Source organism: Anastrepha ludens, chromosome 6 (assembly GCF_028408465.1).
Source record: "Anastrepha ludens isolate Willacy chromosome 6, idAnaLude1.1, whole genome shotgun sequence".
Taxonomy (NCBI): Eukaryota; Metazoa; Arthropoda; class Insecta; order Diptera; family Tephritidae; genus Anastrepha; species Anastrepha ludens.
In genome coordinates this window covers 121,158,676-121,181,238 of record NC_071502.1, presented here as the reverse complement: position 1 = coordinate 121,181,238, position 22,563 = coordinate 121,158,676, and the positions used below count along the sequence as shown (strand labels likewise).

At 34.4% G+C, this 22,563-nt stretch overlaps 1 protein-coding gene and 1 long non-coding RNA gene across 11 annotated transcripts in view; one reads left to right on the top strand and one right to left on the bottom strand.

Moving 5' to 3' along the window:
* LOC128868163 (uncharacterized) overlaps positions 1 to 22,563 on the top strand; it is a 119,318-nt gene that overhangs the window by 29,025 nt on the left and 67,730 nt on the right. The window contains exon 4 of one of the 4 annotated variants that reach the window (XR_008455068.1): positions 14,114 to 14,778. The exons of the other annotated variants lie outside the window; for them this stretch is intronic. This is a non-coding gene — a long non-coding RNA (uncharacterized LOC128868163). Of the gene's footprint in view, positions 1 to 14,113; positions 14,779 to 22,563 lie in introns of those variants that run through there. 4 annotated transcript variants of the gene reach the window in all.
* LOC128868162 (uncharacterized protein DDB_G0283357) overlaps positions 1 to 22,563 on the bottom strand; it is a 71,680-nt gene that overhangs the window by 5,332 nt on the left and 43,785 nt on the right. For all 7 annotated transcript variants that reach the window (XM_054109964.1, XM_054109965.1, XM_054109963.1 and 4 more), the window contains 2 exons: positions 18,146 to 18,191; positions 7,938 to 8,070 (listed from right to left, as the gene is read on the bottom strand). In XM_054109964.1, coding sequence (XP_053965939.1) covers positions 7,938 to 8,070; positions 18,146 to 18,191 — 179 coding nt within the window. The remainder of the gene's footprint in view (positions 1 to 7,937; positions 8,071 to 18,145; positions 18,192 to 22,563) is intronic.

The following is a 22,563-nucleotide window of genomic DNA, read 5'->3' as shown; positions in this document are numbered from 1 at the left end:
CGTATTATATTGCTTTCGCATACCCAAAACTATATCATAAACTTTTGATTTCCCACCGAATATGGTAAAATACGCTCTGTTGGCATAGATAATAACAGTTTTAATGCAGTTTAACTAACTGTACTAACTCCAGTTAAAAGGTTCATCACATATTGCTGAGGCGCACACTAATCTTGGCATGCGCCGTTCACATGGTTTATCGTGGTTATCACCAATTGATATCTAAATAGGCAAGTGCTGGCTTTAACAAGTCTGGCACCTATAAAATGAGTTAGTGCCACATGACAGCAAAAAGCTAACTGCTCTGAGAGCTAAAACAATAGCACAAAACAAAACCCATCAGTATGACATAAACACTAAAATATCTTTACAAATATAGGTTTGAACGTTTTATTCAAATTTAAGAAATTTTACAATATAGGTTTGAACGTCTTATTGAAATTTTACAATGTGAGTTTATAAATTTGATTTGAGGAATTCATAAATTTTATTGAGGAACCGCCTTCTACGCCAGTTGAAACACAAGTGCCCTTCTACACAGTTGAAACACAAGTGCCTCGTTTGCCGTTGTTGTCAACCAGGGTTGTTGTCAACCATTCCCACAACTCGGCCATCCTGCTGCGCGTTCGGCCCGAATGCGATGCTATCATCATCTGAAGATATTGACCATGGCTTCATATATTCAGCGCATGTAGTTGTCGTTTTTGGCCCGTCACCCAAGCCGATTTTTAATACATCGTACGTGCCATTTGATTTGATGCTTCTTACTTCGTATGGTCCGAGATATTTTGGTTTCAGCTTAAGACCTACCCCGAACTGAGTTCTTTTTATGGCCACCAGGTCCCCGCGGTTATATAACGATGCTGGTTTTCGTTTACGGTTATACGATTTTCTGTTTTCTGCTTGCAGTTTCAGGATCTCCCTTTTCGCAGTCTGTCTTAGCTCGTTTCTCTCGTCTTGAAAATGTAAAATCATTTCATCTTCGATGAGTTGCTTTAATTGTATGTCTTCTTTCTTTCGCATTTTTACCCCTATCATCAATTCAAAAGGCGTCGTTTTTGTACTCCTTGTGTATGTTGAGTTTATAGCTTGTTGTACTTTTTCGACGTGCTTGTACCATTTGGATGGGTCGTCTGCACTCAATTTTGCCAATACGGAGCTAATTACCGCATTTAACCGTTCGATCTGTCCATTCGCACGAGGTAACCCTGTGGTTATTGTGTGATGTTTTATACCTTCAGCTTCGCAGTAGTTTTGAAAGTCATCAGATGTAAAAGCTGCGCCCCGATCAGAGATTATATGGACTGGGTTACCAAATATCGCGTTCTGGATGTGTAACCTTTTAATTACCTCTTTCGCTGATGTCGTTTTAGTTGGATACAGCCAACAAAATTTTGTGAATCCATCAATCACTGCAAATATATGTTTGTAAAGCTTGCTTGTCGATTCCAATGGGCCAAGGAAGTCGACGTGGTACGTTTGGAGTGGTATTTCACCTTTCTGTAATATATGTAGCTCACCTTCCTGTTTACCTAGTTTTCTGTTTGAAATAATGCAAGGTATGCAGTTGGCAATGTGACGTTGTATCTTTTCTTCGATTTTTGGTATATAGTAATCTTTGGTTATCAGCTCCATAGTTTTCTTCACTGCAAAATGACCATTATCATGTGCTTTTCTGATAACTTCCCTTTGCATGTTGGTGGGCACAACAATTAATTCGTCGTCACCTACAAGCTTGTACAAAATGCCACCTTTCGTAAAATAGTCGTTGAAAATGGTTTTTTCGCGAAGAACATCTAAAATAACTTTGAGTTCATCATCTTGAAGTTGCGCGTATCGCAATCTAACCAAAGAATCATCGTTTATAGAAAAAACTGCGTAACGGCTAAGGGCATCAACGTGTCTCATCTGGGTGCCAGCTCGATGCTCTACTTCATAGTCGTATTCTTGGAGGAACAATATCCATCTAGCGACTCTGGTGCATAGATCTTTTTTGTCTAACGTCTTAGTGAAGGCATTGCAGTCGGTTACTAACTTGAAATGCAGACCTAGTAGATAAACGCGAAACTTTTTTAGAGCCTCTATAACTGCCAAAACTTCTAACTCATAGCTCGTGTACTTTCTTTCAGCCTCAGTTGTCTTCTTACTCATATAGTAAATAGGATGCAGATGCCCATCTTCAGGCAATTTTTGTAGTAACACAGCTCCATAACCGTCGATAGAGGCATCAGTATGAACTTCAGTTTGAAACTTTTGATTAAAAATGCTTAGAACCGGTTTTTCGCTTAGACATTTTTTTAGTGTTTGAAACGATTCGATTTCTCTGTCTTTCATTTCGAATTTTACATTTTGCTTCGTTAAGTCACTGAGCGGTTTTGCTATCACCGAGAAATTTCTAACAAATTTTCGAAAATATCCCGCAAGGCCCAAAAACCCCTGTAATTGTTTCAAATTTTGTGGTATTTTGTATTTTGTTACAGCTTCAATTTTCTCTGGCGATGGCGATAGCTTTTGATTTTCTACAACATGCCCTAAAAATTCTACTTTTGTTTTTAAAAATTGACACTTCTTAAAATTTATATCGAGTCCATAGTCCTTGCAAACTTGCATTACTTCTTCTAAATTTTTTAAAGCACTTTCTTCGTTTTGAGCAGGGATAATCACATCGTCCATATAAAGTAACACGGTACCTCTACGCACCAAGTCTCTAAAAATTGCATTTATATGCCTCTGGAAAACACTCGGAGAATTCGACAACCCGAAAGGCACTTTCAAAAATTGATACTGACCGTTGTGTGTTACGAAAGCTGTGTATTTACGACTAGACTCAGCTATGGACACATGGAAAAACCCATTTCGTAAGTCAATTGTAGAAAAAATTTTAGCATTTTGTAATTGGTCAAGTTGATCTTCAATTAAAGGTAAAGGAAAATGATCCTTTATCATCACTTTATTTAGTCTTCGAAAGTCGATACACAGTCTTGGCGTACCATCACGCTTCTTTACCAACACAACCGGACTACAAAATTCAGAATCCGAGGCTTCTATTATGCCATCACTTAACCACTGTTCCACCTGACTGTCTACAATGAGTTTTTCAGCTATAGGTAAACGTCGCGGCCTCGAAAATATTGGCGACTCATCTTTTAAAATAATTTTCATTTCAACATTTGTAAATTTTTGTTTATTTGGTTGATAAGTTTTTACCATGTCGCGCACCTTTTGTTTTGATCCTATTTGGACCATTTCACCGATATCAATTTCTTTTTCGTCTGCAGCTATGTCAATTTTCATCATAAAAAACTTTGAATTATCATCACTGTCATTTTCTACTTTTTTGATATGCAACCCTTCACGATCTATCTTCACTTCAGCGTAAGCACAAAAGTTCTCTCCAATTATCACTTCACAATCCAGGAATTTCGAAGGTACAACCAAAAATTCTAGTTCATATATTTCGCCGTCTATCTCAATTTTATATTTCAACGCACCCATTGGCTTTACTGCATTTTTAGTGTCACACTCACCGAAGCCATATAGTGAAATATTACATTCCTTTAAATAAGGTTTATTCAACACATTATACACACTCTCAGTAATGAGGCTAAACTTACTCCCCGTATCAAATAATGCTATTAATTTTTTATCATTCATTATTACATCTTTGTCCATTATGCTTCGTTTTCCTGTAATAAGTCGTGTGTTTCGCTGAGCGCCTTTATTTAAACTCTTATTGTTTGTGCAATTTTTAGCAATATGACCATACTCATTACACTGAAAACACTTTGTCCCCTTTTCTCTACTCTCACAATTAACGCTTTTGTGGCCTTTCGCCCCGCAATTGTAGCATTTAAGTTCATTTCTTTCGGTTTTGTTCACCATCCCCTTTTTTATAATTTCTTTAGTATCGTCTGTTTTCACTTTTTCACGTATTCCCTCATAACATCGAAGCTTTTCCTTAAATTCACGAATATTTTTTGCGCCATATAGAACTGTCTTACTCACACTCATATCGCGTATACCATCAATTACGTATTGAATCAAAGCATTTTCTTCAATGTTTCCTCTTGCTGCTAACTCTTTCATACAAAAAAAATATTCCTGCACGTTCTCCTCTCTCTTCATCTTTCTTTCTGTCAACTGCTTGTGCAAATGAGCGCTATTTACCACAGCTTGAAATTCATCTATTAATGCCTTTTTCAGTTTACACCACGATGTGATTCCCCTTTCACTTAAAATGAACATTCTTGCTAAACCTTTCAGCGACTTCTTTGCGAACACAAATTTTTGAAATTCATCCCAACGCATGAGGGTAGCAGTTTCTTCAAATTCATTTACCCACACATCTATTGGCAATTTGTCAGTACCATCAAACGGCCTTACTGAGTCTTCAATATCACGAAAATTTATTGCAAACCGCGACATTTGCATTGGCATTTCGTTTTCGTTAACTTCACTTGCACTTATACTTGCTTCTCGTTCGTCACAAATACGCCTTCTTTCCCGTCGTTCAGCAGTTTTGTGAGCTTCTTTCCTACCTTCGTTGCCGTCGATAGAAAAAAAACAATCGTCGTTTCTCCTATTCCGCAATGTAGAACAAGCACGTTGTTCTGCGCCGTCGTAGCTGTTGGCTGCCTCGTCTTCGCTGCCAACGCCGTCGTCGTCATCGTCGTCATCGTCGTGATTTTCTGCACCGCTTGCTACGAGTAAGCGTCCCTTCTGCAAATTGTGAAATATGTGTATTTTCACATCAGCCACATTGTAGTCGATCCCCAAAACGTTACAAATGGTGACTAGGTCACGCTCGCTTAAATTCGCATCCACGTATCGAGATTTAACTTCAAATTCCGCGCTGCCTTCGTTATAGGCGAAGCCACAGAACGCTCTAAGTCGTTGGCGGTTACTTCTGTCGCCTTCGCTTTCAAAAATATACTTATGCAGCGTCGTGATTTTTGCTTTACTGCCACTGCGCAGGCTACTTCTAATTAAATCGCCAAGACATGCCATTCTTTTCTTTATCCTTTTCCTTTTCCTTATCCCGGTTGAGCCCCCAAAATATAGGTTTGAACGTTTTATTCAAATTTAAGAAATTTTACAATATAGGTTTGAACGTCTTATTGAAATTTTACAATGTGAGTTTATAAATTTGATTTGAGGAATTCATAAATTTTATTGAGGAACCGCCTTCTACGCCAGTTGAAACACAAGTGCCCTTCTACACAGTTGAAACACAAGTGCCTCGTTTGCCGTTGTTGTCAACCAGGGTTGTTGTCAACCATTCCCACACAAATGTCATTTTGATAAACAAAAAACCAAAAAGCCATTCCTGTTCGATCAATTTTTAGGTGTCATAAAATTAAAATGTGCCAGGAATTTTTGCAGAAGTTTGAAAATCATTTAAAAACCTTCGCCGTCCATCGTCATCTACGGCCATTGTCTACAATTTAAGACCCAGAAAAACAACACATACACTTACTACTCGTATATGTGCGCGTAGTATTCTACTATGGAATTTTATCAATTTGACTCTGCGTAGCAAATTTTACTATTTTTTGTTTGTGTTGTCAGTTTTTTTACGCTGTTACGCTAATTTTTTTAACATTTGATTACTTTATCGCATGTGTACAGAAGATTTATTCAAGTGCGAGTATTACGATTTATTTTCAATCACCCCCTCCTCCTATACCGCCCTCCACCCGCTCTTCGTATTTGTGTGCCTATTTCACAAGCACAATACACAATCACATATACACGTAGATATAAAATAGTTGAAATCAATAAATAAGTGAACAAAACAGGCATACTTTATCGCTACTGATAGCTCTCCTTATGTCCATAAGTAGATGTGTAGTACGCAAAAAAATGTTTTTTTTCTATTATTTTACCAATGTTTTGATTATTCACTTAATAGTAGTAGTAGGTGAAGGCTGTTTATTTCGGTGGCATGTGCCAGCAGCCGCACATTCTTGTAATTGCAAGTATTTTAAGGCTCTAGAAATTTTCAAAGAAAACTGGAATTTATATGCGCTTTCTGTATAAGTTCAGATTTGTGCAAAAACCAGTATTGGTATTTCTTAATTATATGCGATTGAAAAAGTCCATTAAAATGTGATATCTAAAATGTGGAGAGTTTGGAGACTTTTATGAAATCTCAATTTTAAACTTTGTCACTATCTTTGAGAACATCAAGTAGTATCCATCAATTTTTTTATGTATGTTGAGTTTGGAGACTTTTATAAATTTTTTTTCTACACTTTGTCATTACCTTTTAAAACATCAAGTAGTCTCCATCGACTTTTTTATACATATAGAATTTGGAGACTTCCTTGAAAAATGATGAAATGTTAATTTTTAATTCTTTGCTAGGACTTGGATGCATATTTACTTCAATTACGTTAATGTGCTTCATAATTCAATAAATTATTCATAACTTAAAAGTGCTTAAGGCCCATCTTTGCTATGAGAATCTTTTTCAAAACAGAAAAACACTCGAAAGATTGTCACGTTTCTAGCATTTGATGTTACATGACCCATGTAGTGGACATTCGACACTTGTCCAACCGTTTGCATAGCCTTACGCTTTATTGTGCTTCATAATTTTATGAACTACTCCTAACGTTAATCCAGTTTTGAGACACCACAGGCGTGTGCATTCAAATGATTTCATAAAAATTAAATTGAATTAACCACCCAAGTTGTTTGACCTAGTCATACTCACTCTGCGATGAAGCGTAATTCGTTTTTCTTTTTTATTTCTTAGAAAAATCGCGGCTGTGCTAAACTGCTGTTTTAATGAAGCGACCTAGAAAATGTCTTGAATGACAGTCGCTTGCGGCGATTATGACAGCAACCAAGAACCGCAAAATAAATAGTCAAAGCTCACAGCCATACATTTCTGGCATGTGTGGGCTACGCGCGCCAAACTTAACAGACTCGTATGTGTTTAGAGTTTAGAGTTAAAAGCCCGCGATAATCGACCACCGAACCAGTCGTATATTATATGTATGTACATTTGATCAAATTTTTTATTGCTGACAATCGATATGATAAAATAATAATAATTTTCGTTAAATTAAGAGGTTTATAATAACACACGTGCCGCCAGGAGCTTATATGTATTGCATGTTTGTGGCTGTAGGTATGTACGTAAGCATAGTACATATATGTAAGTACGTGCCTGTAGCTGCAAAACCGCAACCGACATTTTAAGTGACAGATGGCGCCAATGCCGCGCGACGACGGCAGTAAGCAACTCTACGTAAAAAAGTTATTGACTGTAGGTTGCATATTTACTTTTTTATATTATATATGTACATTTTTTTTTATAAAAACTGTTATGAGTAGACATTCTTTCGATTTAATAACGTACTTATGTGCGACCAGAAGTCAGGATTTAAATCAGCATCAATAAAATATTAAATTGCCATAATTTAATTAAGTTGCTACAAAATATACGAAATATGACATTCCGTACAATATAACTAAAAAAAATAGTAAGGCAAATAAAGAAATGGTCTCGCGACTGGAGTTAAGCGAGAATTTCAAGTTTCGAAAAAGGTTAGCCTTAAAAGCCAATTCAATTAAAGTTGCAAAATTAAATTAAGCGAAAGATTTCCAATGAAAATTTATTGCTCTCTTGGTAGCGAAGCACACCCAGATGGATCCACAGACAAATGTATGTACATTTGCTTGCGTGTATAAATCTATTCAGTGTAGTTATTTATGATATCAGTATTCAATAAATCCCCATATCGCTGTGGGGGGTTGAAAGATTAACAAAATATTTTATTGAAATAAGCGGGTAAGTTTTTAATTTTCATGAATCACTTAGCAATTAGTAAATTAGAAGTACTTAAAGAGTCGTGTTTCTTATAAATTGCCTACAAATGATATGATTATAGAAGATATTTAAATTTCAGTTGTAGGAAAAAACTCACGTGCAAAAGCTATGTTAGCTGCAGTCACCTTGCCGACGTCATTTATATGTAGCGCTCGGTCGTTGTGGGTCGTTAGCATTAAGACATAGTCTTTTGTTTTTGTGTAAGCTGGAACTACAAAGGCAAACATTACCTAAAATGAGAGATTTAGTTAAATTATTAGTTTATATGGTTAAAAAAGGTTAAATGTTAATCAGGTGGGTAGGTAAGTATGTGAAATGGCTGAAGTACCATACTGGCACTCCCCAAGAAGCACTAAAGCTCCGTTTTGATACCATTGTGAGACCTACAACAGGTAGTGTTAATCAATTTTACAAACAAAATTTTGATTTAGAATTTGGAGAATTGTAAACAGCGGCCTCCAACATCAAATTCTTACAAACATCTTTCTAATTGTGCAAAAAAAAGTCTAACTCTTACTTTACACAACTTGCTACATTTTGGAGACTTTTGAAAATGAACGAATTTGCGTTTGTTTTATAAACAGTGTTGCTTAAATTTTTTTAAAGTATCGCTTTTTAGAGTACCTGCATTTTGAAGAATTTGGAGACTTTTTAAAATCCGTTAACTTTTCTCAAAATACGTTATAACCTGTTTGTATATAGCAAAAACACAAGAAAAGCGCTTACTTATGCTTTAATAAATTTGGAGACTTTTGAGAAGTATTATTTTCTTACTAAAATTTGTTTTAAATACTTGGGCAAATATCAATTTGCATTTATTTTCAAATATTTCAACCAGCATTAAAAAAATAAATACTTACATTCAATATTACATTTGAAAAAAACGCAACATTTCTGTGCAAGAACGCCTGTGCAAGACCGTACAATGTTGCTTAATAATTGACTTTCAGTTTCACTTCGTTACGCCTTCATACTTTATCCTTCACTGACATAACCCCATTTTATCGCATCTCGAACGTTATTAAATGACTTTCATTAGCATTCCAGGCGCTATCGTAAAACACGTTCTTAACAATATCACTCTCACTAAAGTCAGGCTATTGGTCCATGGATTGCGGTTATTTCGCGCTGATATATGTACAATAAAAATGCAAATATTGTCATCGGCGCGCACATTTAATAGCAAGTTTATTAGTCATTATTTGCATAGCCGACAATTAAAATGCAATTCATAAATTTTTTTGCCAGAACACCAGGCGAAACAAAAAACTTGCCCACAAAAAGACAAAGAGCAAAAACAAACAACATTCGCACACAAGTGAGCGCTCGCACAAAGTGTCACAAAAAGTAACGAAGATGAAATTGATTATGGCACCAGACTGGGACGTTTAGGAAGCAACCAGATCCATGCGGGTTTGAAGAACAAAAGCCACATGCTTGCAAAGTACGAAAAATTTCCCACCATAATAATAATTATTCAAAGTAGAATAAAAAGACGAAAAAATTTGCACAGAATGCTTATGAAATCAAGCAAAAATTGATGATGATGACATCGATATTGGGCCATGCGAATGTGCGCTGTTGACAGTCAACGCTGCGCACTGGAACGATCGCTTCTGAGGCGGCGAATATGTTGCGTTGAATGTGGTGCCATTTCATGTTAAGGCAAATCTAAACTGATTGTGTTGCAGATAGAAAGACCATTATGATCGACTTGATAGTGAAAATACTTCAGTGAAAATTTAGTGAATTTAAGGCATTTCAGTTCATACAGAACTTAATAAATAACTGCTACCACTAACTAGGAAAGGCATTGTTCACGTACTTGAAAAAGCAATGTAGTCACGTGTAGGGGTCGCAGCTCTAAACGGAAATACTTGTACGAGTATCTGCTTCCTTCCAAACAGCCAAGTCAGTTATTTGATCCCACAATACAATAAAAATAAAACAAAGTAATATTGAAATATGCAAAAATTACGCAACCACATAGCACCGACCGCAAATTCGCATGTGAGTATGTATATGTCTCACACATGAACTACATAAGCTTAGCTGCAGTAGCGTGCCAAATGAAAAAAAAATTCACTACTACCAAACGCCCCATTTTCTGTATCATAAGTGCGCATTACTTTTGCGTTCAAAGGCACTCATGTTGCAGGTGTGTGGTTTTTGGCAGGCAATGCAATATTTTGCTGACAAGTGTGTAACGTGTCGGATTATAATGTCATATCAATTTTTTATGCCTTCACTCGCGACAAACCTTTTTTTCGCTTTACCTGCTGCTTTGAAAACATGCAAACATTTTGAGATATCTGTATGTAAATTTTGTATGCATAATGCAAATGTGTAAGTTGGCGTCTTACTGTTGTTAGGGGCAAGAAAAAAAGTAAATCTGCTTGTCGTGCGCTTAATGCGTTTACAATGCGTTTCGTGGATGGCAAAGGAAAGCTGTTAATCACGCATGCAGATTGGCAACCGCACTGGCGTTTATGTACGCATAAGTAGTAGATTAATTTTACGGCACTTAGAGGCAACATTGGAAAAGCAAATAATATGCTTCACTTTGTTATTAAGTTACACACTTTGTAATGATTTTCAGTTACCTCTACAAACTCTCCGCTGTCAATCTACATAAATGCATGAAAGTTTTCGTATTATGCAGTAGAAGTTTGTCTAGGTAGTTCTTGATGCTTTTTCGATATTTTTTGAAAGTCTCCAAACTCTTAAAAAATTATAAAACATTTGGTGAAATTTATATATTGTAAGTACATGAAAGTTTTCGTATTATGAAGTAGAAGTTTGTCCAGGTAGTTCTTGATGATTTTTCAATATTTTTTGAAAGTCTCCAAACTCTTAAAAAATTATAAAACATTTGGTGAAATTTATATAAGTGTATGAAAGTTTTCGTATTATGCACTAGAAGTATGTCCAAGTAGTTCTTGATGCTTTTTCGATATTTTTTGAAAGTCTCCAAACTCTTAAAAAATTATAAAACATTGGGTCAAGCAATAAAACGAAGTCTATAGAAGAATAGTACATATTTAAAACTTTTAAAATTGATTTCAAAAAGTCTCCAAAACTCTACACTAAGGGAAAAGGAAAAACTTGCATCTAATCCACTTATTTATGTAAGGCCTGCAAGCTCATCACTGCTCAAATCACTTCCCATAATAATAGAATTTTTTCTACCACCAATTAATTTTCGCTTGCATTTATTTCTGAACATTTGAGTATCAAATTCTGTAAGGATTATATCATAACATGGCCAACTGCATACGACCTGAAAACCCGTACGAACGTACCAACATAATCCTTTGTAGCGCCGCTACACAGAAATGGCACCCACACAAGTGAAATGGCTAAAAAATGTAATTCTGTGTACATACGAGTATATGTACCTATGCACCTTTATAGTGTACGTAGGCTCGAAGCATTCATATGCACATAGGTAAATGCACGCCACAACTCCATTTAGCTTCGCTATGCCAATAAACCACCGCAGTAGCAACAACTGTTATGAACGACGGTAGAGACTTCGAACGACAAATAACTGCCGACGACAACCTAGAGCTTACAGACCCTAGCACTGCACCGACGCAGGGACACAATTGTTATGGCATTAAATGTGAATTTATTGAAATGCGCTCATGTTGAAAATAGATTTGCCAATGCCGCATGATGCCTTCGCCGCATTGTCGCAATCTCGCAAATTGTTATTGTTGTGGTGTTTTTGCCACTCCAGCTATTCTTGTGGTGCTTGTGTCATCAGCTGCTGAACGGCAGTCAACATAAGCCAATAAAAACTCTTACCGAAAGAGCCACAAACAGACGCTCGCAAAAGGATGCGTACATGGAGCCTATATTCCCAACGTTCGCAATTACCGCTTTTGTTGGTTTTGCCGCTGCTACTGCTCACGACACTATGCTGCTTCTGTTACCCTGCCTTTGCCAGAATGGCCGATTTATCTGGCGCTTTAATGTCGCCTTTTAAACGGCCGATTTAAATTAAGGCCACTTAAAAGAGAACGCCTAAAAGGCTCTGAGTCTCAGCAAAATTTTAAAGCCATAAATGAGTGGACATAAATTGGATTTAAGGTCAATTTTCAATTAAAATACGTATAATAAATGGCCGCATATGGGGAAGAAAAAAATAATATGAAAAGTGTCGAAAAATAGCGCGCATATTCCCTATCAAATAAGGCGAACCGCAATGAACTTACTCAAAGCGGTATAGATAAAAAATTATCAATAAAACGTTCTTCGCCAAATAAGGCCAGACTGAGAAAAATAAGTACACTAGATTGATAAACAAAAAGCGCGCAAAACAAGCAAAAGCCATTTCCGTTAGGTTTTTGGATTTCAAATAGAACAACATATCACATTTTAAACTTCAACTGACTGCCAAAGTCTCCATTTCCTCAACTTTTTTCGACTGAGGCAATCCACTATTTTTACGCCACAATTCTTACATCATCTTTCGCTCACTCTAACTTTGTGGGTGCTTAACACAAGGCAGCTTCATTTCGACGCCTATGAAGCATAAAATCCACACTTAAGCCGGTCACCTTCGAAACAAAAGTTTGCAATAAACCAATGGACCCACAATTGTCCTGTTGGGCTAGTGCGTTCTCGCTCGTACTCATTTGGCAGCCACGTGCGTATCTATCACTCACTTGCACCACGCGTAAGCCGTCGGGTTTAAGTGCAGGCTTATGCAATGTGATTGATTACGCCGAAAACTTTTCTTTTTTTGTATTTTACAAAATATCAATAACCTTTATTGCATATGTGTTTGTAAGCACAATCGCTTAGATATTTCGTTTCAGCGGGTGCAAAGTGTAATTAAAATTGATTTCTCTGCATAAGCTTTTTCTTAACACCCAAAGGCTTAGTTGACTTACGCAATTGCCGGGACATCAACGATGCCATCAAATGAACTGTGGAACATTTTACATACATATGCAGGTATTACATGGAATTTCTCCAAAATCTTGTCTGCCAAGCATTTAAATAGAATTTTTTTTACGAAAACACTTTTTATTACGTTTAACTACTCCTACGGCAATGACATTGTTCTGATTACTGCCTCAGATATTGGCAAATTTACTTGAATTTTAAGCGATTTATTCATTATATGTTTTAAAGAGGTTAACCATAGTACTAGGTAGGTAGCTATTTTTCAAGTTATGTGCACTTAATAATGCCATAACCTCAGAATTCGCTCTAGAAGTAGTAGTCGCTGCCCCTTCAAGCTGTTCATATTTTTCCGCAGATCTGCGCCACGTTTTAATGACGTTGAAGGTGATAGCTAAGGCACATGGATTTCAACCACTTGATGGGGTTTAAGTTTTAGTGTCTAAAGTTTTTCGCCTTGATACCAAAATCTTCATTTCGCTCAATTGAAGGGAAGGTCCGCCTAAATTATTTTGTTAACCTATACACGGAGAATTTCTGAACATCTTGATTACACATGGCTGTGATATCGATAGAATTTTTTAAATTTTTTTTCTTGTACTACAACAATATTTAAGCCATTATGAGTGGTTAGATAATGTGTAGGGATTTTATAAGGACTTATTAGATATACGCAGTTGGAGCGTTGTAGTTGATGTTGCAAGTAGGCATGTAGGAGTGCAACTTTGCCATGGTTTTAGATACATAAAGTTTTTTCCTCCTTGGAAACGCAAAAACAATAAGGTTGATTGAAGTATGCCATCTATGTATGTACACTTATGAGCAAAATAATCGAATCACAAAGTTTTAACCAATTCTTATTATTTTTCTTATGCTTTCAATTTGCATTAATTTTTTTGCCTACCCAATTTTTTTTTTAGAAAAGTTTGATAAAAAAGTTTGAAATATTTCTTGCAGAATAACTTTTAATTTTATAAAAAAATTATGAAAATTAAAAAGTAAAAGAAAATTAACCAAAACTGTTCAAACTATCGCGAGTCTATTATTTCGTCCATAACTGCATATGTGTACGTAGGTATGTAAGTATATTAACCTGGCCTCTTTGGTCGATATTGAAAGGTCTTAATAAGTATTAGCAGAGCGCTCATTGCCAAATGTTGATGGCTTACTGCGATGAAAATTCTATAGAAACGTCACAACAAATGATTGCACATTCTAAGAGTGCTGTTTGAAGAAAGCTTAGAGAATTAAAACTAGTAATATTGCTGTTTTTAGTGCGCACATACATTTTTGTTATTAAAAATATTAATAATTGAATGCTATATGGAAAATTTTTAGTTCTAATTATATTTTTTGTAGGTTTTTTCTTGGCTTTTGATTTTGGAAAACATATTTAAATATATACACATAAAGTGTGGGCCGATGTTGAATGTTAACCACACCTAAACGTCAACGACACCGTTGCACTTCTTTCTTTAGGGTTATTTGAAAGATAAGTTGTACGTCGATAAGCCAGCAACAATTCAAGAGCTAAAGGATGAGATAATTCGGCACACTAATGGCATAGAACCTCCATTATGCCTCAGCGTCATCGAAAATTTGGACCATAGGATGGAGGTGTGCCGCCGAGGCCACGGCGGTCGTTTAGCCAATATTTTGTTCCATACGTAATTGACCCATACCAGTATTATCATAATAAAGAGAAATGGCAATAATTTCCTAAAAAAATTTTATTTTATTCAACATCAACACCGGCCCTTAAAACTTAACCACCCTTTTTGATTTTTGTGTTAATAGAAAAATGTTTTAGGCAACCTCGTCCTTTGCTTAATATATACTACTTATATATAGATTTTAGTTTTTAAACAAATTATGAATTTTATTAACACGTTGAGAGCCACTATATATACAATTTGCATGGCCTTGTATATGAAAGCGTTAAGTACTCAATACTTGATGAAATTTTTTAAAATTTTATAAAACCAAAATTATGAGAAACATTTTATGAAAAATTTTTAATGAAAACTATTTTAGAAAAACCATTTAATAAAAAATATTTTATAGAAAATGTAATGAAAATTATTTTATAAAATATATTTAACAAAACCAATTTTGTAAAACATAGATATTTAAAAAAGACTTTTATAAAATGTTATAAAAACAGTTTACAAAAAAAAGACTTTATAAAAAATATTAAAAATAAATTTTAAAAATTTTATAAAAACTATTTAATAAAAAATAACAAAAACTATTTCATAAAAAACATGTAACAAAATTGTATTTTGTAAAAAATATTTCATACCAATTTTGTAAGAATATTTAATAAAAAAAAAACAAATTATTAAATGAATCTATAACAAACACTATTTTATAAAAGAATTATTTTATAGAAATTGTTATGAAAATTATTTTATAAAATATATTTAACAAAACGAATTTTGCAAAATATATTTTAAAAAACATTTTATAAAATGTTATAAAAACAGTTTATAAAAAAAATTATAAAAAATATTCAAAATAAATTTAAAAAATGTTATAAACACTATTTAATAAAATATTGTATATTTAACAAAGGTTATTTTATAAAAAATATTTAACAAAAACTATTTAATAAAAATATTTCATAAAAAAACTTTTATAAAATGTATCTTTAACAAATACTATCTTATAAAAAAATATTTTATAAAAAAATTCATATAAAAATAGTTCATTAAAAATATTTAACAAAAACTAAAAATGTTTTATAACAAATAGTTTATTAAAAATATTATTAACAACAGTTTATAACACATATTTTATTTAAAATATTTGATAAAAATAATTTTTAAGTTAACAAAAAATTATAAAAATCTCATAAAATTTGAAATTTTTGGCCAACATTTTTTTCTCTTTTTTTGCTTACGTTTTTCAATACACTATTATATTCACCCTCTGTGTGACCAAATAACTGCTATGTATTTGCTGCAAATTATTATTTTTTATATTTCAAAATGTTTTTCATATCAGTTTTTGTATTCATCCCCAAAAATATAATTCTGTGTTCTGCCTTTTAATTTTTGATTTTTAACAAAATTTAAATTCGCCTATGTGACTTAGTAGCTGTAAACTAGTCCTTTTTTGCCATTTAAATGTTTGTTTTACGTTGTTTGTTCAAAACAAAATTCAATAGAAAATCGTATTTTTTATTTATGTTCGCTGATTTATTTTCTATATTTTCCCCAACTTTTTTATTTAATATTTGTATAAACCATTTTCAATACGCCTTCCTACTTATTTCAAATTGTTTTACTCTGAAGCTCTCCCCAACAGTTTCTTCTTCATTATATTAAAATATTAAACACTCGAAATACCCTTATCAACCAATACCAAAACCAACAAAAAACCCCAAAGCCGCAAATTCGTTTCGCATGCAATTGAGCACCCGTGAGATGGCACAATATCCGCCACTTGCGACACTTTCGACACTTTCCAAATATAAAATACTAATTTTAATAATATACGACGACAAAAGAACATTGTCCAATGTGGCATATAAATCAAGTCTCATTTGTAAATTATTTTTTAACAATCTGTCAATTTCCAGTGATTAAATGAGCTTGAAAATATACACAAATATTTATAAAAAAACCAACCAAATACAAAAGCATTCAGACAAACAAAATTTATATTAAAGCAATATTAGTAACAGCTCTTCCAAAAGCAAAACAAAAAAGACGTAAATGATTCGTAAAATCATAGAGCAACACTTCTCAAGTGAAATTGATTTCCTTTCTGACACCCTATTTTAATCTCCCAAAAATGCCTTGCTCACATCGTAAATATGAAATGTGTCATAATAAAAATAAAATTTAGCTGTACGTGAAAACAAAAACGGTTCTAAATAATCGAAATACGCATACATACAGACATACACCAAAAAAAGCCAGCATCGGTTCTGTCGTCAGACACTTTATCAGGCGCTAGCAGAGCCAATTTATATATTTTTCAGCCGTTTGGTCGCCAACAAGCTCGACAAGTGCCTGATATTTTTTTTTTTTTGGTGATTTGTTAAGCTAGAATTATAGCTTTTGTTTTTGTATCTGTTAGTGTTGTTTTTAGATTTTTTATTTTTATAAACTTTTTTTTTTGTTTTGCTTTTTATTAAATTGTTGGTTTTTGACCTCTTTGCCACAGTTCAATAGCGTTCAACCCATCTATTTCAAGTGCGCATGTACTTAAAGATATCTGATCGAAATTGTACATAAATATAATATGTATGTATGTATGTATGTATGTACGTATGTATGTACATGTTGTATAATATTTTTGCTTTGATTTTAACAAATATTTGTGGCTATTCCGGGCTAAGTGCATCTGTTCAATGTTGTTGACAATTATTGTTTATGTGAAGGATTATGACTGATCAGTGCTGATAGTATTTCGGTTCACCAGATGTGCTGGTAAAACTTTTTTTTTTAAGAAACAGATGTTTCTTGAATTGCTAACTGAATTTTTGAACTTCTATTATTTTTTGCCGATAAATGCTAACGAAAAGAAGTGTCTGTGAACTCTTTCGTTATGAGGTTCATATAAATAATATCGCTTCCCCTGCGAAAAAAGTTATTGGATTCGATAATATAATATTAAAATAGCGTCATCTGGAGTTTGTAATCAAAATATCTAAAGTGGTAATATTACTTTATCGATTATCAGTCAATACCAAGCTTCAGATCTTCAGTTCCAATATAAAATCCGTGCTGCCCATCAAGCTAACCATCAAACGCAGACGGTTTAGTTGGTTAGGCCATGCATCACGCAAAGATGACGCAAGCCCTGCAAAGCTATCCTTTCTTGGAATCCGGAAGGCGCAAGAAGCTGTGGTAGTCTAAAGACCTCCTGACGGCATATGATAGATGCCGACCTGAGGAACTCCAATACTAACTGGAATAAGCAACTTATTAACAACCGTAATGAATTCAATAACTTTCTTTTGGGCCTACGCTCCACCTGGAGTTAAAGTGAATATGTGAGGCTTACAATAAGCTCCCATATTTCGTCTGTTATCGCACTGTTAACGGCTTCTGAAGGTAAAGCAAAGCTAAGTTGTTTTTTTTCTCAGTACTAACCATCTGGCATCAGTCTTATAGTTTTTAAATACCTCTAACGAGTGATTTCTAATTTTTGGCTTGCTTTTGAGCATCTACACTATGCCAGGAGGCAGCAAAATACAATTTCTTGCATTTCGTTGCAAGCACCTATGCATATATAAGAACCTTAATGCACGTCGTTTAAATGTTTTGACATTTTTTGCGTCTCTCAAATTTTTCCGTACACGTGCTTATATTTTTTACAATTTTTTTGTTTTTTTTTTTTGTTTTTGTGGTTTACAATAAATAACAATAATTTACTCACCATAAGTAAAATAGTATTCTTGGCATTGAGCGTTAACTGGGGTAACCTGTAATTAAGTAGAAATAAATACAATCATTAAAAATTTACTACTTTGAAATTTGCATAAGTTTTTCGCAAAAAACAGCGACTATCAATAACAAATACTTCAAACACACACTTATTCCGATACTCAATGGAATACACAATTCCTACGACTGACTAGCTTCCGTCACCCATTACTCAGCGCATGCATGTGTGTCTGTATGAATAATAAATTTGTAAATAGGAAACAAAAGTGCGGCTCCTATACTACTTTTATTCATCATATGAAGCGTCAAAACAATTAAATCATTTTTTAAACGAAAATCGTGAGCTCACTATGTTTTTTACCTACTCAAATTGTAATGTTCAAATTAAGAGGGACAAAAAATCAGAAAACTAATACATAAATATCCTAACAATTAATTGTTTGCGCTTGACTTATGACTTGACTATATTCAAAAAACAAAAACAAAAAAATGTGTTACTCTCCGCTTGGCCAGCACTCGAAGACGTTTTGAGTTTGAATGCAAAAATTAGCGCGCAAAAGTTATGGTTTTTTTTCGTGTCTGTTTGTATTGTGGCATGTTTTTGAATACAAATTTACGACTAGAAATTTTCATGAACCATAAATTATTAATAGTAATAAATAACTGATTTTTTTTAATATGCAAATTTTTCTTTGAAAATTGTATAACGTACCAATGACAAGGCTATTTATTGCGGTGTGGGTGGGTGGTGTTGAATGAACGGTTACCTGTGGCTAAGGGCGGGCAACAGATTAAAAGCAGTGTTGGTACTATTGTGGCAATGTCAGTGGTGAGCTGTAAGGTTTTGAAGTTATTTACTAAGAATATATTATATTAAAAATAAAAAAAATAAAAAAATACTAATAGATATTTATAAATATTTCCATGCGTGATAAGCAATTTCGCATTTACAAACACTTTCAGCTCATACAGAGAATGTCAGCAATCCGTCTTGTTCCTCTAGCAAAACTCAGAAAACACAACGCAGTATAAGACTACACGACTCTAATTTAAAAGCACTTTGACGCTGAACACTAATTGGTTCAACTTGTATCCCTATTTCACGCGAAATAGCGCCAATCGGTCTCTGCCATTGAAGTTTTCGTTCGCGATTTTTGGTACTCGCATAAGAACGAAGTAGCAGATTTTCTATTTTAGACACTCTCTGCTGCTTATTAGTGATGGGTACATGTCTGGAGCACATAGATCAGCATTTGATATATTCATATAAATAATTGGCGCTTGCACCCATTATTTAACTTATTTTGTGTTTGGCCGTGCTCCTCCTCCGATTTGTGGTACGCGTCTCTGATTAAACTAAAGAGTCTATTAAGACAGGGAGACTCAGCTCGATCTGCTACCTAAACTCAACCAGTTCATTTCAATACGCAAAAAAGCCAATTAGATGCGATTTTGTTTCTTAATTTAAAAAATTGCTTCCTTTCGTGTTGAAATAAACTGGGTGGATTAAAGTGGCTGAACGGGATTCAACGCTGCTGCATGTGATTCTAAGTTCTATGCTCGAATGCTAGTCACAATTCATACTTTTCATCGCATCTTGTCTATTTTTTGCTTTTTATTTCGCTTCATTTTGCGACGTTTCCTCAAATCACTTCTAACTATTGATACTTCCGCTTGTGAAAGTTACAGTTTCCACTTAACAGTTACCTTTTGCTTTCAATAATTTTTCATGCCACTACTGACAGCCTGTACTCAAACAGTAATGCACTCGAACTGTCAAATCGCGTTGTTCAAGTGTGCATACATACATGCATAAACGCAGCAAGAAGTATGTTGAATATTCAAAAGATTTCCGGCATACCAAACTATTGCTTTTTTGCTTTTTTTATCTTATTTTATGACTTTTATATTATCTATAATTTATTTATTTTTTTCTTTAAGTAGTGGGTAGCACAAAAAATTACACGGAGTAGCAATTCATTGTGTGAGAGGCGTTGAAATTGTAAATTTTTTTGTTTTTGTGATTGCATTTTATGCATCTTAATTTTAGCCTCATTTTTCACTGCCACTTTAAGAGCCCATTGTCATTTAAATTTTTTCACATTATTAAGTATCATCTGTCACATTTCATTAACCTCTTATGCGGCGTGCCTTCGCCTGCTTCCTTCTCATACTTACTATTATATTTAAGTGTACGCAATGTTGCCAATGCTGCAAGCGCAATAAAAATGTTCAGCTTTTTCCATAAAAAAGAAGCGAGGCAAAGTATTTAACGAAAAATGGATTTTTTGTTAGCCAGAAATAAAAAAAGCGCATTGTTGAATGCCACACTTGACGCCTCACAGACTGATCAACTAAATGCGGCAGCAATGTCGCTCAGTTTGCACACAGATTTACATACATACAGATATACATACATACATATTTTACAAGTGTCTACTTGTCTAGCTGCAGGCAACTTGAGAGGCTCGTATTAATATATAGTATCGATTGAAATCTTTTGTTTTCCCCCAGTAACACTTTTTTTTTGTTACTTTTGTTGTGACTTTCCTTTTTATGACATTGCTACTATATTGCTGCAATATGCTGATTACTTTGTTATTGTTGCACTATGTTGGCACTATACAAATTGTTAAATCGTTTTCTAGGTTGCGTCAAGTGGGAAATTGCAGTATTTTATATGCAAGAAAAGTGTAAGTGTTGCAGGAGAATAATGGCGCAAGAATATTTAGGAATAATAAAAATATTATTTATTTATTTGTATTATTTATTTTACTTTATTTAAATATGGTCTTACAGATGCAGCCTCATTTCTTAAATAAGTAGTTAAATAACAAATGTTATAAAGGGTATTTCAAGGGCCGATGTTGAATGTGAACCACACCTAAACGTCAACGACACCGTTGGGCTTCTTTCTTTAGGGTTATTTGAAAGAAGAGGTATAAGTCGATAAGCCAGAAACAATTCAAGAGCTAAAGGATGAGATAATTCGGCACACTAATGGCATAGAACCTCAATTATGCCTCAGCGTCATCGAAAATTTGGACCATCGGATGGAGGTGTGCCGCCGAGGCCGCGGTGGCCATTTGGCCGATATTTCATTCCATACGTAATTGAGCTATACCAGTATTATCATAATAAAGACAAATGACAATAACTTCCTAAAAAAATTGAATTTTATTCAAAATCAACACCGGCCCTGAAAGCTTAACCACCCTTTATATAACTGGAAAAATAATGCAAGCGCTCAAAAACATTTCAGGTATTTTGAAGAAAGAAAACTTTTCAAACAACTAAAAAATCTACTACGACTGCACAAATGAAATATCTAACCCGAAATTCAAAAACTGCATCAATTTTTTGACCCAAATGAACATCTACAGCGCTACGATTTCGCTTCGAATACCGAGCTCTCTTTTCATCAATTCCCGCTTCCTTACTTACATTTTTCAAAAATAAAGCAAAAAAACAAGCAGAAACACGTGCAAAAAATATTCTAAAAAAATTGCTGTTTCATAAGAAATATGTGCAAAAGTAAGAAACAAAAAAAAACATATAATCCTCGCAAAGGTCATTGATTTCAGCTTAGCAGTGCAACCAACCAGTGCAACTCCTCTGCCAACCAACGAAGCACCATTTGAAACGCTCACAGTAAGTAAGGCACATCGCGCAGCGTTAGAAAACGAAACATGCTGAGAGGGTTGCAGCAGACCAAACAGACTGCTAAAAACCGCATTGAGTTAATGTGAGTCGTTGCTGCTGCTGGTGGTGGTGGTAGGGTAGGTTAGTTGCCCTGCTAGCGGACGTGCTACTCAAGGTACGGCTGCCGTAAAACGTACATATTTGCGGAAAAGGTAGTGCCTAGAGGGCAAATACTATAGCGCAATGTGTGTGTGTATATTTATTTTGCATTTGTGTTTGTGCTCCACGCTAAGGTATGTGCTGTGTGTCAAAGATGTCTGACTTAGCGGGAGACTTTTTTATTTATGTGATTTCAAGACATACCAAATTTCTTATACAATTTTTTCTTACCTTTTTTCTTCAGATTAAGGTAAGAGTGAAATACAAAATTGCAGCAATTCACAGTGGAAATAAAAATCAATAAAAAGTGCCGAAAGTGCAAGAAAAATAAGTACAAACAAGAGCGCAGTGGTGGCACATGAAAGGCAGCAAAAGTGGAATTTCGATTACCTACTACATATGTACATACATATATTCATACTCAAGTTGAAGAAAAGATAAGTGGAAAATGTAGAATTTCATGAACACGCGATTTGCAAAACGAAAAGGTGTAAAAAATGAAAAGGAATAAAGCGAAACAATTTTAAGCAAAGCCAGAGCTTCAACAGAAGCCAACGAAAGCTCAAGAAAATACTATATAAATAAAAAGGCAAGAGCGAGTACTTTTTG